This window comes from Phoxinus phoxinus (assembly GCF_949152265.1).
Source record: "Phoxinus phoxinus genome assembly, chromosome: 25".
Classification (NCBI taxonomy): domain Eukaryota; kingdom Metazoa; phylum Chordata; class Actinopteri; order Cypriniformes; family Leuciscidae; genus Phoxinus; species Phoxinus phoxinus.
The window spans coordinates 10,859,304-10,875,544 of NC_136900.1; the positions used below are offsets into that span (position 1 = coordinate 10,859,304).

General features: G+C 36.9%; 2 protein-coding genes across 5 annotated transcripts in view; both read left to right on the top strand.

The window, feature by feature from the left end:
• hmg20a (high mobility group 20A) lies at window positions 1-5,496 on the top strand. Of its 4 annotated transcripts, none has more exons than XM_079604039.1 (9): window positions 1-410; window positions 1,133-1,208; window positions 1,298-1,507; window positions 2,120-2,252; window positions 2,491-2,528; window positions 3,476-3,551; window positions 3,661-3,876; window positions 4,863-4,995; window positions 5,075-5,496. In XM_079604039.1, exons 2-9 carry the CDS (start codon window positions 1,143-1,145, stop codon window positions 5,076-5,078), a joined length of 876 nt encoding a protein of 291 aa, XP_079460165.1. In that variant the 5' UTR covers window positions 1-410; window positions 1,133-1,142; the 3' UTR covers window positions 5,079-5,496. The 4 variants fall into 4 exon arrangements, with proteins under 4 accessions (XP_079460165.1, XP_079460167.1, XP_079460164.1 ...); XM_079604041.1 differs by having other exon boundaries at window positions 215-410; window positions 3,479-3,551; XM_079604038.1 differs by having other exon boundaries at window positions 215-410; window positions 4,863-5,131.
• A 4,712-nt stretch (window positions 5,497-10,208) lies between these two features.
• Window positions 10,209-16,241, top strand: part of peak1 (pseudopodium-enriched atypical kinase 1) — a 33,070-nt gene continuing 27,037 nt past the window's right edge. Inside the window, exon 1 of the mRNA XM_079603228.1 lies at window positions 10,209-10,437. The gene's annotated coding sequence lies outside the window, so the exon portion shown is untranslated. The remainder of the gene's footprint in view (window positions 10,438-16,241) is intronic.

Here is a 16,241-nt window from a genome sequence, read left to right on the forward strand (position 1 = left end):
AGTTACACCAGTTGCACTTGCAGCGTCTGGCCAGCAGAGGGCAGCAAAACGCCATGAATCTCTCGTAACGTAACCTGTTAGTACTCCAGCAGCGTTTCAAATTCATATAACACAATAAAGCGCTTTTACCTAAGGCTTTTACCGAAATAAATCGTTTTTACTGAGGCGGAGAGGAGGAGGATTAGAATAAAGATCGTGATGATGAGGAGGCATCACAGGAATCTGGCTGACAGGGCTGAGATCGCATGACGAAGCCGTCCTGCTTCCTGTCGCCGCGTGATGACGTCAGCCGGCTCCTTGCATTGTTTTGACTCGGAATATTTTTCTCTGTAAAATTCCTGAGAAATCGTGCGAAAAACACGTTAAAGACGCAATTTTGCACTTGATTCCACCTTCAGAACAAAAGACAGGTGAGACAATTGATGTCTGTCGGGTTTTGAATGATTCTAATGCATCTGTTAAATTAATCTTCTGTACCAACCTTATATAAAGTACCGTGCCTGTACTATAGTAAAATGGTCAGATGGTAATAGTACTAAATGATTGCCATGTCGATGTACAATATTGTTTCAAATTATTATTTCCATTAATATATAATCATGGTACATGTCCCATAAACATGGTATGAATGGCACTGTGACTGTATTCATAAAACCATTGTAATAATTTTATTTATCTTGAAATACAAAAATTAAAATGTGAGTTGTGTGTATATATATATATATATATATATGGGTGTTCAATATATTTGTATCAGTTTTTATGTATTTATTTTTTTATATATGTATATTTTACGTTATATATATGTGTGTGTGTGTGTGTGTGTGTGTGTGTGTGTGTGTGTGTGTGTGTGTGTGTGTGTGTGTGTGTGTGTGTGTGTGTGAGAGAGAGAGAGAGAGAGAAAATGATTTAATATATAATATTATATATGTATACATATTATGTTCTTTTATATTCTTATATATAGGTTTTATATATTTATACTAATTTACGTATATATCATAATTGAAATATAATTCATTACATTTTGTACATGATATTTTGAGTTGTATTACAGTAGCTCTGAATAATTTTGAAATGCTGAGTCCAGTCATCTTCTCTTTTTACATATCTCCTATCTGTGACACTAAAGGTCAGAGGTCATGGAGGAGCAGAGCGGGTCACCGGGGGGCAACACAGACAACAGCAGCCAGCGTAACGGAGAGGAGGTGAGCAGATCATGTGATCGTTGACCCCGGGCTGTCGTTGCACAGGTGGAGCAGCGTTAACCAGTCATGTGAATCTGTGTTTTTGGCAGAAACCTCGCAGGAGCAACTGGACTAAAGGCAGGAGGAGGAAGAAGCCACTGAAGGACAGTAACGCCCCCAAAGCCCCGTTAACAGGATACGTGCGCTTCATGAACGAGCGCCGCGAGCAGCTGCGGGCGGAAAGACCAGACGTGCCTTTCCCAGAGATCACCAGGATGCTTGGGAACGAGTGGAGCAAACTGCCCCCGGAAGAGAAACAGGTCAGGACACACATACAGTTAACCTAAAAGAGGAACTATTGTGCTTTTTTACATTTTCAAATTTCTTTAGTGTGTAATATTGCTATTTGAGCATGAAAAAGATCTGAAAAGCAGTTATTCTCTATATCAGAGTCACTATTTCTGAACTCCCTGAAACGCCTCCATTGTAGTCTTGAGTTTTCTCTGGGAACGAACACGTCACAATATTCCTCATTTAAATAATTCCCGCCAAAAAAAGGGACGAGGCTTGGTTGAGTTGAGTTAGTAGTGTGTTAAAACTCACGGTTATGGTTACGGGACATTTCCCAAATACGCTTAAAGTGGTTGACCAATCACAACACACTGGTCCAGCTGACCAATCAGAGCACATTGCGCTTTTCAGAAGGAGGGGCTTCATAGACACCGGAACTAAACAGAGCGTTACTGACAGGAAGAGATGTGCTGCAACAATGTCAAATATGTGTAAAATTATGTATTTTTTTGAACATCCAAGCATAAAAGCCTATTCTAGTAGACCCATGGCTGTACATAGACTGTAAAAGGTCATCTTTAATCAATATTAAAAGCTTTCCAGTGACATCTAACATCGCTCTCTGTCTCGTTCTGTCTCAGCGGTATCTGGATGAAGCGGACCGAGATAAAGAGCGCTACATGAGAGAACTGGAGCAGTATCAGAAGACTGAAGCCTATAAACACTTCAGCAGGAAAGTGCAAGAGAAACAAAAAGGGAAGAGACACAGAGGAGGTACGGAATCCTAAAGTAACTTTTGTCAATCCTGCAATGAAGTGACAGCCACAGCCAATCAGAACACTTTTGATGTTCACTGTGAAGCTGTGTGGGGCAGGATTTGGGACCGGTGAGGTTTCACAGTGGGTGGTTCTTCCTGGTAAAGCAAGAATAGAAACGAAGAGACTGACTCAATGATGTGCATCACAAATCACTTGTCCAAAGTAAAATTCCTCTCTCTTGCTTTCGTTATCAGATGCTGGGCGGCCGGCACCTGGTGAATCCCTTCATGAGGTAAAAATATCGACGACAGGACACACGTGGAATATGCACATATTTCCTGTCACAGAAAATGAACAGGAGAATGTGGTTTTAAGTCATGGAAAACTCTCTAATCGAAATCTATTTTTATTGTTTCATATTATTGTTTTAAAATATTTAATTAGCAGTTTTTATGTAATGATCTTTTTATGGAATCATACAATAATCATACAAGACTGGAAAAAGCAATGGCAATAAAATCGTAAACATTCATGGGAAAGTCAAGGAAAACTCTTTAGTCAACGTCTGTGTATGTAGTCTTTTATTATTATTCTAAACTATTTAATTTGCCTTTTTTTTATACAATATTTTTAATTAGATTATCCAATATTCAGAAAAGACTATAAAAGTAATGGAATTTCTTTCTTTCTTTCTTTATATAATATAGTAAAATATAACAATATAGTAAAAAATAATACTAAATATTATTTAATTTGGCTACAATTTTATAAAGGGATTTTAATGAAACGATCAAGTAGTCGCAAACTACTGGAAAATGACTGTAAAAGCCACAAAAAGTTCTTCAACAACTTTTCAACAGAAATCTTCAACAGTCATGGGAAAGACTATTGTCAACATAAGAATATAAAAATTGTATATATATATATATTTTACTATTAGATGTTTTTTTTATAAATAGTCAATAGGATAAACTCTATAAAATGATCCAAAAAATTGCAAACAACTTGAAAATAGAAAGGTGGGGAAACCCTTATTTCATAAAATGTGTTAAATATGTTATTGGTAGCTGGAATATGATTGATTTAGCCCAAAGATTTAATGAACAAACTTGCAAAGGGTGGAGGATATGTAGATCATTTTGACAGCCACTGTAATTCTGTGGGTCCAGATTCTGATGTGGTCTGTTTATTACTAGTGAATGACAGTCTGAGCACTCAAACGTTCTGTCTGTCTCTCAGAAGGATCTGGAGATAAAGGATCGCTCTGTGTTTGATATTCCTATCTTCACTGAAGAGTTTCTCAATCACAGTAAAGGTGAGAGCAGAGTGCTGTTGAATGTGTGAGTATGTCTTTAATGGAAACATGATTCACTGAGCGTGTGTGTGTGTGTGTGTTTGTGTGTGTGTGTGTGCGTGTGTTACAGCGCGCGAGGCTGAAATGCGTCAGCTGAGAAAGACGAACATGGAGTACGAGGAGCGAAACGCAGCGCTGCAGAAGCATGTGGAGAGCATGCGCTCGGCGGTGGAGCGTCTGGAAGGAGACGTGCTGCAGGAACGCACGAGAAACAGCCTCCTTCAGCAACACCTGGACACCCTGCGCTCGGCCCTCACACACAGCTTCTGTACTGTCCCCCTGCCCGGTGAGACACACACACACACACACACACACACACGACTGAACTTCAAAAAAACTCCAGCCAGCTGGGTTTAGTTGAGCAGTATGATTCACTTTAGTTCATTTGAGTTTAAATCAGTTCAATGATTCATTTCAGCCATGACCATGAAATCCTATAAAATTCAAGAAATATTTAGATAAATATTATCTCTCTCTCTCTCTCTCTCTCTCTCTCTGTATGTATATATATATATATATATATATATATATATATATATATATATATATATATATATATATATATATACACATACATGTTCCACTTTATTTAATGTAAATTAAATACAGAGATCCTGGTTGTGCTTGTTACCAATATTAATTAATAAAAAAAAGTATATATATACACCGTATGAAATATTAGATTACATTAAACATATAAATATGTATATAAATAATTTAAATAGTGTGTGTGTGTGTGTGTATATATATATATATATATATATATATATATATATATATATATAATTTTTTTTTTTTTTTTTTTTTTTTTTTTTTATTGTGTGAAAGAGGTCTCTTATGCTCACCAAGGCTGCATTCTTTTTAATCAAAAACTAAAAACAGCACTGTACAAACTGTAATATTTTAAAATATTATAATTTAACTGTTTTCTATTTGAATATACTTTTATTTGTGTCATTTCTTCCTGTGATGCAAAGCTGAATTTTCAGCATCATTACTCCAGTCTTCAGTGTCACATGATCCTTCAGAAATCATTCTAATATGCTGATTTGCTGCTCATGAAACATGTTGAAAACTATATTAGTTAAATATTAGTTAATATATGAAAAAAAATCTATTTAAAAAAAATATTTGTCAAATATTGCCAACATATTACTTTCTTTGTTTTATTCCCAAAGCTTATTTGAGTGAAGGCTGTTTCAACTGTGAATCCGATCTTACCATTGAGTGAAAGATCAACTTTTCCTGACTGACTTTCCCATGTTCCTGCAGGCAGCGGAGAGACGCCCACACTCAATTCCATCGACTCCTACATGAAGAAGCTTCACAGCATCATCCTGTCCAGCCCACAGGAGCACCAGCACCTGATCGGCACCGTCAGGGACGTGGTCAACCGCCTCGACAGGTAGCCGCCGCACTGTTCTTGCTCTGTATGTGAACACGATCCACGTGTGCGATAATGCACTGCTCTGATCCACCTGCAGGTAAATGTGAGGCCCCGCCCCCTCTCGTGCAGTAGCCCCTCCTCCTATCCCGCGATGACCGCGTTTTTTGTGTCAAGCAATTATTCAGTTGTTTCCTATTTATTTTTTTACAATGCTGTTTTTATCTGCTCGTTTTTATTTTAGCAGTTCACATTTGCCATGCATTTATGCGCGTTATTAAAATGTAAAAACATTATTTTAGAAGGGTTGTGGTTTCATCTGCATGTATACATGTTATTTTGATTTTAAGCTGAATTTTATACTTGTAATTTCTTTTATATTATGTAAGAAAGTGCGATGTTGTGTTTGTGTGAAGAGAGGCAGGTTCATCTGTAGCTGGTGTCTTTGTGCTGGAGTTACTGAATTCCCTCTATGGTCTTGACATTTGAAGAATTCAATAAAGCAAATGTATGAAGACATTGATGAGTGTCTGATTCTCTCTCTCTCTCCTCAAGCTCATTTGCTAGATGGTTGCTATTAATTAATTAGATCGTGTTCCTTCTGGGATGAAGCGCTAGAGACCGCAGTGTTATAGTTCTCAGGACAGCTGGTTTGCTGAAGGCTGCTACTGCTCTACAGCTGTAACCCAGTTGGGCTTATAAGCAGGTGTGAATTAATTAAAGGTTTTTATATAAAAAAAACACAATATCTGGGGTGAAAAACGGCGACTCAGCTGTTTTTTTTTATTTAACGGGGAAAAAAGAGAAACTCTTTGAAAAAGGTCAGGTGACACTTTAATTAAGGGTGATGTAGTTACACCACTACATGTACTTCTAGTAATAACAGTAAATTATGCATAATTACAAGTAACTAACCCTAACCAAACCCAAGTAACCGTAACTCAAGTTAATTAATATTATGCACTTATTTAAGTAACAAAATCACAAAATAAAGTGTAACCAAAAGTCAAATTCAATTTTGGACAGTTTTAAATCGGGCTTTACAGCTACTGTTTGGACTATTGATTTGATAAATTAATTAAATGACATTCACACATTTAGTTTTTTTAGTATCATTGAAATACTTAATATTTTCAATATTTTATATATATATATATATATATATATATATATATATTCCATTTTCAGTTTAATTTTGTTGTGTGATTCTGTTCTTTTTAATATTTTTTTATACAGTATGTTTATATAGTTTTTATTAACTTTTATTTTAGTAAACCAGGTTAAATTAAATTCAAATGAGAAATGTTTACTTGAAACATTTGATGAAAGTGTAGTTTACTGTAAAACAAATGTACTGTACTTTTGTAAAATATTTTTCTAAATAATTTTACTCTATAATTTCAATAAAATCAAAGCCATATGTCTAACCACGTTGTGTTCCAAATTTGAAGTAGATATCACAAAAATTTTAGTTCCTATGATATTTTGTTTAGGTGCTATACCAAAAATAGACACCCATGTTCCATTGAATATATTTTGTTAAATAAATTGACATTATTTTACATTGTTTGACATTATCCTGTGACAAATCAATATATTTCTGTCACAATATCTCTTCATTCACAAAACAGTCAGCAAATAACCTTGAGTCTCAGACCTTTCCGTCAAGATTAGAAAAAAATGGTTAAAATAAATTTTGTAATATGAAACATCACCCAAATAGGGTGCCCGCTAAAAGATTTTAAAGGACCGTTTCCATGGTAACGCAATGTCCGATTTCAAAATGTTGAGTTTTGAAGCTTTCGAATGATTCCTAATTTATGATTACTAAAATATGTGATAGGAAAAAAAGAAATTTGTAAAAGAGCGCCAAGCGTCCGGACGGTGACCTTTATTGTATTTTATTTTATTTCAGTTAACGTTTATTTTGTTTCAAGTAAAGAAACTATTTTATGGTTTTAGTTTCAGTTTCAGTTTTAGTTAACTATAATAACTAATAAATAATGATTTATAAATGTGAATTTAGTGTCCAAATAATATTTGAGCCCTTGTAATATAGAGAAGAGATGTGCTTCAGCTGCACAAGACTCTGGGACATAATTTCCTTTTTGTTGTCATGTCCATTTCCTGTCAGACAGCAGGACTTCCTGTCATCCGTCAGAAATGGAGTACGGCATGCATGGCACAGGAGGGTCAGATGACCTAACTTCCTTTTAAACCTTATGTCCTCCACTGTGTAAAAAGGGCGGTAAAACATTTTTTAAGGGATAGTTTGCTCAAAAAATTAAAATTCTGTCAATTTACTCTATAATATACTAATATCAATATACTTTCTTATGTTATGTGGACCGCAAATTAAATTTTTAAGATATTTTTGCATGTACGATTGTGAACGGCTCATCCTTTTGAATTGGATCGTGTCAGCGAATCAATTATTCACAAAACCAGATTGAATGATTCATTTGTGAATCAAACTTATCGGGTTCTCAAGTTCAGCTCAGTAATTATACTGAACAAAATTATAAACTAACTCAACACTTTTGTTTTTGCCCCCATTTTTCATGAGCTGAACTCAAAGATCTAAGACTTTTATATGTACACAAAATGCTATTCTCTCAAATATTGTTCACAAATATGTATAAATATGTGTTAGTGAGCACTTCTCCTTTGCCGAGATGATCCATCCACCTCACAGGTGTGGCATATCAAGATGCTGATTAGACAGCATGATTATTGCACAGGTGTGCCTTAGGCTGGCCACAATATAATTGAAAAAATGAAGTACATTTTTAACAATGCTATGACTTCAGAACATCAAAATGTAGTTGTAAGGACAAATTGTATATTGTATGGTGCTAATTGTCATTTTGTTTTCCACAGAAGAAAGAAAGTAATCTAAGTTTGGAACAACATGACAAATGATGACAGAATTGCCATTTTTGGGTGAACTTTTCTTTTAAACTCACATGTTTACAAAGCATGGGATTGTTCATCTTTCCCTCTCTTTTGCCCGAAGCGAAGATCCAGCTGAATGCAAGAACTCATAATCATAAAATGAGACTCATTTTGCCCTAGAGATGTTTTTCATTTCCTCAATTGGGAGAAACAACATATTAAAGATGAGGAGGGAGAGGAGAGGAGAGGAGAGAAGAGAAGAGAAGAGAAGAGAAGAGAAGAGAAGAGAAGAGAAGAGAAGAGAAGAGAAGAGAAGAGAAGAGAAGAGAAGAGAAGAGAAGAGAAGCATCAGGGTTAGGATGTGGCTTGTGTGAGTCATGAGATGTAGAGCTCATTTCCTGTCTCTTATACTGAATATCCACCCTGAACCCACAGACAATAGTCACACAAACCAATAACCCACACACAATGAGCTCAGCAACACTTTCTCTGAATCAGCTTTGTCCTGTCATGAGGGAATAGGATTTTCCGGCATTTCCGAGGCTGATGATGGTCTACTTCTGTCATTCTCATTCTTCAATATTCTGCCCTAAATGTGGTTGCTGTATCAGGAAAAATATATTTCATGAAGAGCTAGGGTCAGATATGTATTAGATTAATATTATAGTGATGGTTTATGCATGAGTTTCAGCTGACGCAAAAGGAAAAAGAATAGCTGTCGGCTTTTAGGAATAATTCATGCCCTTTTTTCAGGACACTAAGTAGAATGTTATGCCGAATGTTCACACTCCTCTTTTTTACAACAATGAAAGCATATAGCAACCATGTCAAGCTCCATAATGGTCAAATAAGCACCATAAGAATAAAAAAGCCTGGAAAGTTTCATTTTTCATTGGTTTTGAATAGCAGCATTAGTTCTCAACAGAAATGCAATGAGATTACAAAGACACTTTGAATGCTTCCATTGGGTTTCCATTAAATGTGTTTTCGGATGTTGTCCATAGATATTACATTAATACACTTTTCAAAACACTGCAACTCTCAAATTAAGGCTGATAGCAGATAAAAAAAAGATCTGTTGTGAAACTATTTAGATTTCATTTTCTAGGGGGACTCGGGCCCTCAGAAATACCAACGTCTTACAGGTTTGGAACAACATGAGGGTGAGTTAATGATGACAGATTAATCTTGTGGGTGAACTATCCCTTTAAGTGAAAGATTGTATGACAGCATCTGATTTTACAGTCATGTTGTACTGTTCTCTGTCTTAACGTATTTAATTTATTGTGTTTTACCCTGTTTTACTATTTATAGGCCTTAGTTAGCGTTAACATTTTAGCATTTTTTTTTAAATTTGGTTTTTGGTTAAATGCCCAAAATAAGGTCTGAGGTTAACATAAACTCATATTTTCATGTTTTACTATACAAGAATACAATACCCTCTTGTGTTATTTTAAAAACCTTTTGGGTCTTGAAAACAAGGGTAACAAGTCGCTAAATAGGATACAGACAGAGGTTGTCTGGGACATTAAATGTGATCACACTGAATTAGTAAACTTATCTACTCACAAGTCTGCTTTTACAGCCTCATTGTGTTTATAATCGCACTCTTGCAAACTATTATAACCCTTATATTAAGACAAAAAAGTTTCTTACACAAAAATATTTTGGAAATCAAGACCATGGTAGGCTAGTTTATTTATAGCCTGCATTTGGCTTTTTACTTCTGGCAATAGTATCTGCTTCAAAATTCTGTGCAGATTATCTTGATAAACAAAACATGTAGGCTACGAATTTTTATAAAGGTCACAGAGCTTATTTGCATAACCTAAACGAAAATGTGTAAAAAGAAATAAAAAATGTACCATATGTTGGCAATATAGGCTACTGTACAAATTAAAAGTGTGGCCCTGATTTGTGGCCCTTGAACTTTCCAAAATTGAGTAGAAAGGTATGAAAATGTCACTTGTGGGCGGGGTTATGAGTTTGTGCGCAAACGTTTCGCGGTAAAATTAAGTTTATGCGACACAGATGTGAACTGGGACAACAAATCCCAAATTATCTATCAACACTATCAACAAATTAAATGGTTTACTTAAGCATTTCTAAGACAATCGCACGCATTCTGTAATCTGTATTATACGTGATAAATACAGAATACATAGTTTCTAAGGAAAGGATTCCAAAAATAATACCACTCCTTATAATGAGATTTCCAAATTTGTTTGGTTTTTTTTTTTGTCTCAAAACATAATACAGTTTTACATTTTAGTCACTATTCTTATTATTAACGTTCTTCAAAATATCAAATGAAAACCACAGCAAAACAGTCTGGGAGCAAAGCGCGCTTCCGACATTCCAACACGAAGTGCGCGTCCACAGCGCCCTGCCCTCTGCGCGTCCCCGTGCTCGAGCCGTTACCGGAGCGGCGGAACACGGACGCGTGATCACAATTCTCCCGAGCAAAATATCCATCAGAGCCCACGTTCAGTTTGACGACAGTTCCGCGATATTTGGATTAGGATGGCGCACACGGGTTCGTGAGGAGAGCGTTGTCGTTCGCAGAAGGTAAGAGCAGAAAGTTCGTACGGAGTTTCACAGAAAGATCCACGCGGCGCGTCAGCTCGAGCGAATGGCGCATATTTAGACGCGAGACGCGCAGCTGTGATTTTTCAACCAGTTTATTGTCAGTTTAACGAGTTGAACATTACAGAAGGGCCATGGAAATGTGTGTGTTGTGGTGGTTAAACGGTTAACCCGAGTCGTTACGCGTGTTATGTCTGATTGTGGTGTGTAACCGCTTCAGGAGTATTTTCTGTGAGCAAAGGATAAAGTGTCATTTCTGCTAAATAATTTCTGTGAGGAGATACAATGTCATTTTCTCTGGAAAGTCCTTGAGGGAAAACCTGATGGGATCTGACGCCGGTTCTGGAGAGTTCCTCAATGTTTCTGTCAGGATGCTGTGTGTGTGTGTGTGTGTGTGTGAGAGAGATGTGATCCGTGATCCGTTGTAATATCAGCTTTCACTTTAGTTACTATAAAAAAAACATGTTTAATAAATGTGTGTTTCGTATATCTGTATGTCTTCAGTTGTCAATATGATATAGGATTTTTACATTGTGGATGATTTAACATTTTTACATTCACTGCCAAATATTTTTAATGCCTGTATAATTAATATGTGGTTATTATTAAACATAAGTTACATGCATAATGTTTCTTTTTCACCGCTTATGACAGCCGATGAACAAGAATTGCTGTAAGGTTACCGGTAGTTGTATCCAGACTCTCACAGACAGTGAAAAGGCAGCTTGAGAGGCTTGAATCATATGGGTTTCATTTAGGATGTTAGGTTTAAGCACTTGGCCTTTACCATGGTAACAATAATAACAGTTACTGAGTTATTCTTATTCGTATTAGCCTAGTTTTTGACCAATATTTGCCCAAATCGGCCATTTAACAGAATAGCCTATAGTGTGAGTTTAAAAATTACTGCTCATGGATAGTGCTTTTCCCCAAAAATATTTTGAGTGAATTGAGTAAAATGTAATTAATATAATCTAATAAAAAAAAATTGTAAATATTTGCAAATTGTTTAGCCTATTTTATATATATATATATATATATATATATATATATATATATATATACACATACATACATACATACATACATACAGTATATATTAGTTTATAATGTGTATAGAAGTTTATAGCAAGTTACTAAAGTTTTAATGGTCTCTAGTAGTTTGATTGAAACTATGGTTTCCATTGTGAATTGTTGTGAGGTAGTGTCAGAGCTTGGAGAAACTTCTTTTTTTCTTTCTTGAGATTTTCTAGTCGATCCAGAGGTTTTAAAGTCACCATGAAATCAAAATGGAAAATTCGTATTTTTTACGGAATATTACAGGAATTATTATGAATGATTTATCCCTGCTGCTCATAATTTTTTTTTTTAAAGACATGTTCCCTCGTAATCTTTCATGAAAATAACTTCCCCTCCCTCTTGCAAATGACAACAATCCAATCAAATCCCAATGGACACAATCAAGCCCTGCACACAATTTTTTTCATGTTCAAGAAGCCGCTTCACTCGGATAATATACGACACAATAGTGAAAAAAAGACTTTCTGAGTCCAAGTGGAGTTCTGTGTTTCGGTGAATAGTTGTCAGAGGGTTGTGATTTGGTTAGGAAAGGATTTGAGCTCTAGGAAACAGGTGTGATGAGCACCCTGGGGAGGAGCGTGTGTGTGTGTGTGTGAGTGTGATTATGTTCACAGAGTGAGGACACTGAATCAGATCAGGACCTGACTGAGATCAGATTAACCAGGGAAAATCATCCCTTCCTCTCAACTCTGGCTACTGTAACCCAACACTTTAGGGCCGTTCACACTGACAGCGACAAAGTGCTGATGTCCTATAGAAGTTCAAACGGTGACACTTGACCTTATGACAGATAAATGACTGACAGGCCACATAGCTAATCAAATAGTTGCACAAGAAGCCTTGTTGCCATCTGTCATTTTATCCGTCAAGTTTAACTAAACAATCAGACACATTCAAACCTCTATTTTTGGCACATTATTTGACTCTGGTTAAAAAGCTGTTTGTTATGTTGGCACATGTAATTTGAATACTAGGTATCCAGAGTGGCTATATAATGGAGTCTTGTTTGTTCCTTTGGCAAAATCAGACTGTAATCTCAAAGAATGCAAGTTGTCATTGTCTGACATTGACCTAAAGTAATGTTTTCAATGGTCAGTGTTTGATCAGCAAACATGCATGGAGCACTCAAATAAACAGAAGCTCAACCGTATACTTGCTTGAGGCGTGAGAACAAACCTCATTGGATCTTGCGGAAGCTCAAACGTGCGAGAATAAACCTCATCGGTTCTCGTCTGTCAAGCAAGCATGCTTGAGCTTCTGTTTACCAAATTTGAGTTCTCTGTCTTCGCTGATCAATGTTTATGTGAATAAAAGCTTAAATTAGCCTAAATCGTGTTTATTCAGAAGACTTAAAGGATTTATTTTCAGATCTCTTTATCAACGTTTTTGAAGTTTTGGGTGAATAGACTTTCAATGGAGGGACAGAAATCTCTCAGATTTCATTAAAAATGTATTAATTTGTGTTCTGAAGATGAACAAAAGTCATGGGTTTTGAACGACATAAGGGTGAGGAATTGACCCTTCACAGGGAGTTTGATTGACATGCGATCTGACCAATCATAATCCGCCATTTTTGTCCGACAAAGCAGTCAGGAGAGTTATTAGATTAACGTTGGAGGATTTGAAAACTTAAAAAGCGGAGTGTACTGACGTCTTTCCGCGGTTAAAACAACATTCCTTCTGATGTTCATTCATGTTTATTTGATGCTATAAATAAACTAGAAGGAAGAGATGATCGGTTCACGAGCAGCTTTAACTGATGCTCTACAGCGATCTGTCAGACACATTAAAGAGCCACAAAACAGTTTTTATTGTTTACATTTAAAAAATGACCAAATTTAAAAGTTGAGACTTTGTTTCATATCAAAAGTAACCTGCTCTGTCCTGTCTGTCAGTGTCCTCTCTGCTCCGCGATGTAGTTTTCACTGCGGGAGAACATGGTGTGGCGTGAGAGAGGCGTGGCTTGTCGGACATAGCAACAGTAACTAAAGGGGGCGGGTCTTTGCAAACGGTCAATTGATGAAAGAATTGTAATTTTTGGGTGAACTAACCCTTTAACTATCTGCTGTCTTGTCTTAAGGTTAATTGGATTTGATGGTCACGAACAAACCAAAAAGCAAAGTGACTTGACACTCTCCAGTGATTTAATCGCTGTCAGTGTGAACCAGGCTTCGGTCAGATGTCTGTTTGATGTGTGTGATTCATTACAAACATGCCATTCAAACATATCAGTGCTATCATATAATCCCAACACATTCATGCAGTACACAAACAAAATACTAAGACAGAAAAAACTTGACGGTCATTCACCTCTGTGCAGTTGCGTGTGAAATGGCATTAGTCATTTGTAAAATAACAGGTGGTGTGTGTGTGTGTGACACGCTCGATGACAAAAAAGTTGTTTGTTTTGCGGTGAGTCTTGTGTTATGTAGCTGGCGTGAGTCGGACAGACAGACCGAGAGCTATGGGAGCATTTAGCCTCAGGTGTTTGGTATGAGACACACATAATCTCTAGTTTCAGCCAGACAGGTTTAAATATACACCTCCACCAGCCCTGTGCCCAAACACTGCCAGAGCGGTTTGACTCTCTCGCAAGTTCAATGGAGGATTTCACTTGTGCACATTAGGTCTATTCCTTTCGAGATGAAGACATTAGATGTAGTGATTAGATATTAGATAATGCAACAGTTCAGGGCTGAGCAAAAATACATTATTGACTTCATATTTCACAGAAAGACAAATACTCAGTCACGTTTATCATACTATCTCTCCTGTGTAGTAGGCTATGTGGGATTAAGATTGTGTATTATTCATAATAAAAAAGGTATGACAAAGTCAATGCCATCTATAGAGTCATCTATAAATCATGCTCATTGAATGCTTTGTTTTTGTCTGTTCAGCAATATGTAATATAGTAATTATTTAGTTTAGATGCACATCTTTGTATCAATTTGCATTTCTTGTTTAATGTCAGTCCGAGATGGTAGATGATCAAAAATACCTGCGGCGGTTTAAAAAGGACTCTCATTTGTCTGGTAACGGACGTGTTAATTTCATACTGTGAATGCATGACTCCAATAAAAACCGAATATACCAGTGAACATTTAAATGTTGCCACTTGGAAGCACACAGCATCTCCTCCGCATTGCAATTGGGTGCCATCCAATAGATTCAATTGTAAGCGTAAGATTTAAGAAAAGGGTTCAGTAGTAGAGTACATGTTGCCTGCGGCAGGCAAAGGTGCCAAGGAAAATCCATTTTTGCAGTTTAAATTGTGTTTTTACACGATCATCTCCAAAGTGACGATGGGTCATATCATGTCATAAAATGTTGAGTTTCAGTCATAGTGACATCATGACAACAGCATCAGCAGTTTCCATAGCAACAAAGGTGCCAGTTAGCTCAAGGCTACTCTGAGTGAAGTGCAGCTAATCCTGGCTGGGTCTGCAAAAATCGTCTCCAAAAAATCTTTCTGAACTCCATGATGTTTTCATTTGATGTTGACTTGAAACTCTGAGTCAAACGGCAGTCTTTCACGTACCGATCCAGGATCTGTTTAATGTGTCTTTCAGTGGATCACGCGCACCATCTGCCCGTCGTAGCACCTCAGGACCTAAATGTGATTTACTGGCATGTTTTATGAACTGCTAATCCACAGTGGGAATATTAGGCTTAATAATAGAGGGTGATGTCATCGCCAAGACGTCTTCTCCATCATGATGACAGTGTGCTTCACTTTAAGTGATCCCTTGATATCGAAAACATGCTTCCTCCAGACGGACTGCCCTAATTGTCATGGAGATGGTTCGTCCTTGCTGTCATTGAATAGGAATTTGCTGGAATTGGCTCGGTTTTCACGTGGGTTCTTCCATGCTCCGCCCCCTGTTTAGGCCACACCCACATTGCATTAGCCCCACCCTTGCTCTGCTCCATATCAGCTCCTGAAATCTTGTCTGCCGTCTCAGACTGCCCTCAGAGACTTTTATAAGTTTTATAACCACCCTGAACTGCATTTGGCTTGCTGCGAGGGTCTGGAAGTAAAGTGAATGAACTGGATTTCATACAAATATCTATCTACTGGAATAAAAAACGATTTTTAGATCTTTTCCAAACCACCTTAGGATAAATGTAAGAGAAGACAGTATCAAACAGGCACGAGTAAAAGAGAGATACAGCCCACAGGCGTTCAGAATAACAGGGAATGTGAGAAGCCAAAGGAAAGAGAAACAGACAGCCAGAAAGAAAGAGTGGAGGTGGTTTGAGGGTTTGCATTGAGAGCCGTGAAGGCTGAAATTGTGTTACCGCTGATACTTTAGAGCTCTAGTGCTGCCACTCGTTCACTCTGAAGTTTACCATCAAGGTTGCATAATTGCCTGCCCATTAACACATGCACACTCATGCATAAACGAACAAAGGGTTTCGCTTTTGAGCTCTGCATTAAGCTTTCAGACCGAAACACACTCTCAGGGCCAGCTTTTTTCCTTTTCGTTCTAATTTTTCCATATTTACAGTGTATTTTTGATAGCTTTCTATTCCCAATTTGGCCATTTTGCAGACTTTGTGTGTTATACTACTGATTTAGCCTACACGAAGTGAGCATTGGTAAGCACAACATTTTCTAATTTGTCGATTTGCTTAGAGTTTGTTGACTTTCAAACTAGTAGGGCTGCAACGATTCGTCGACGTTGTTTTTTCCGACCGAGTGA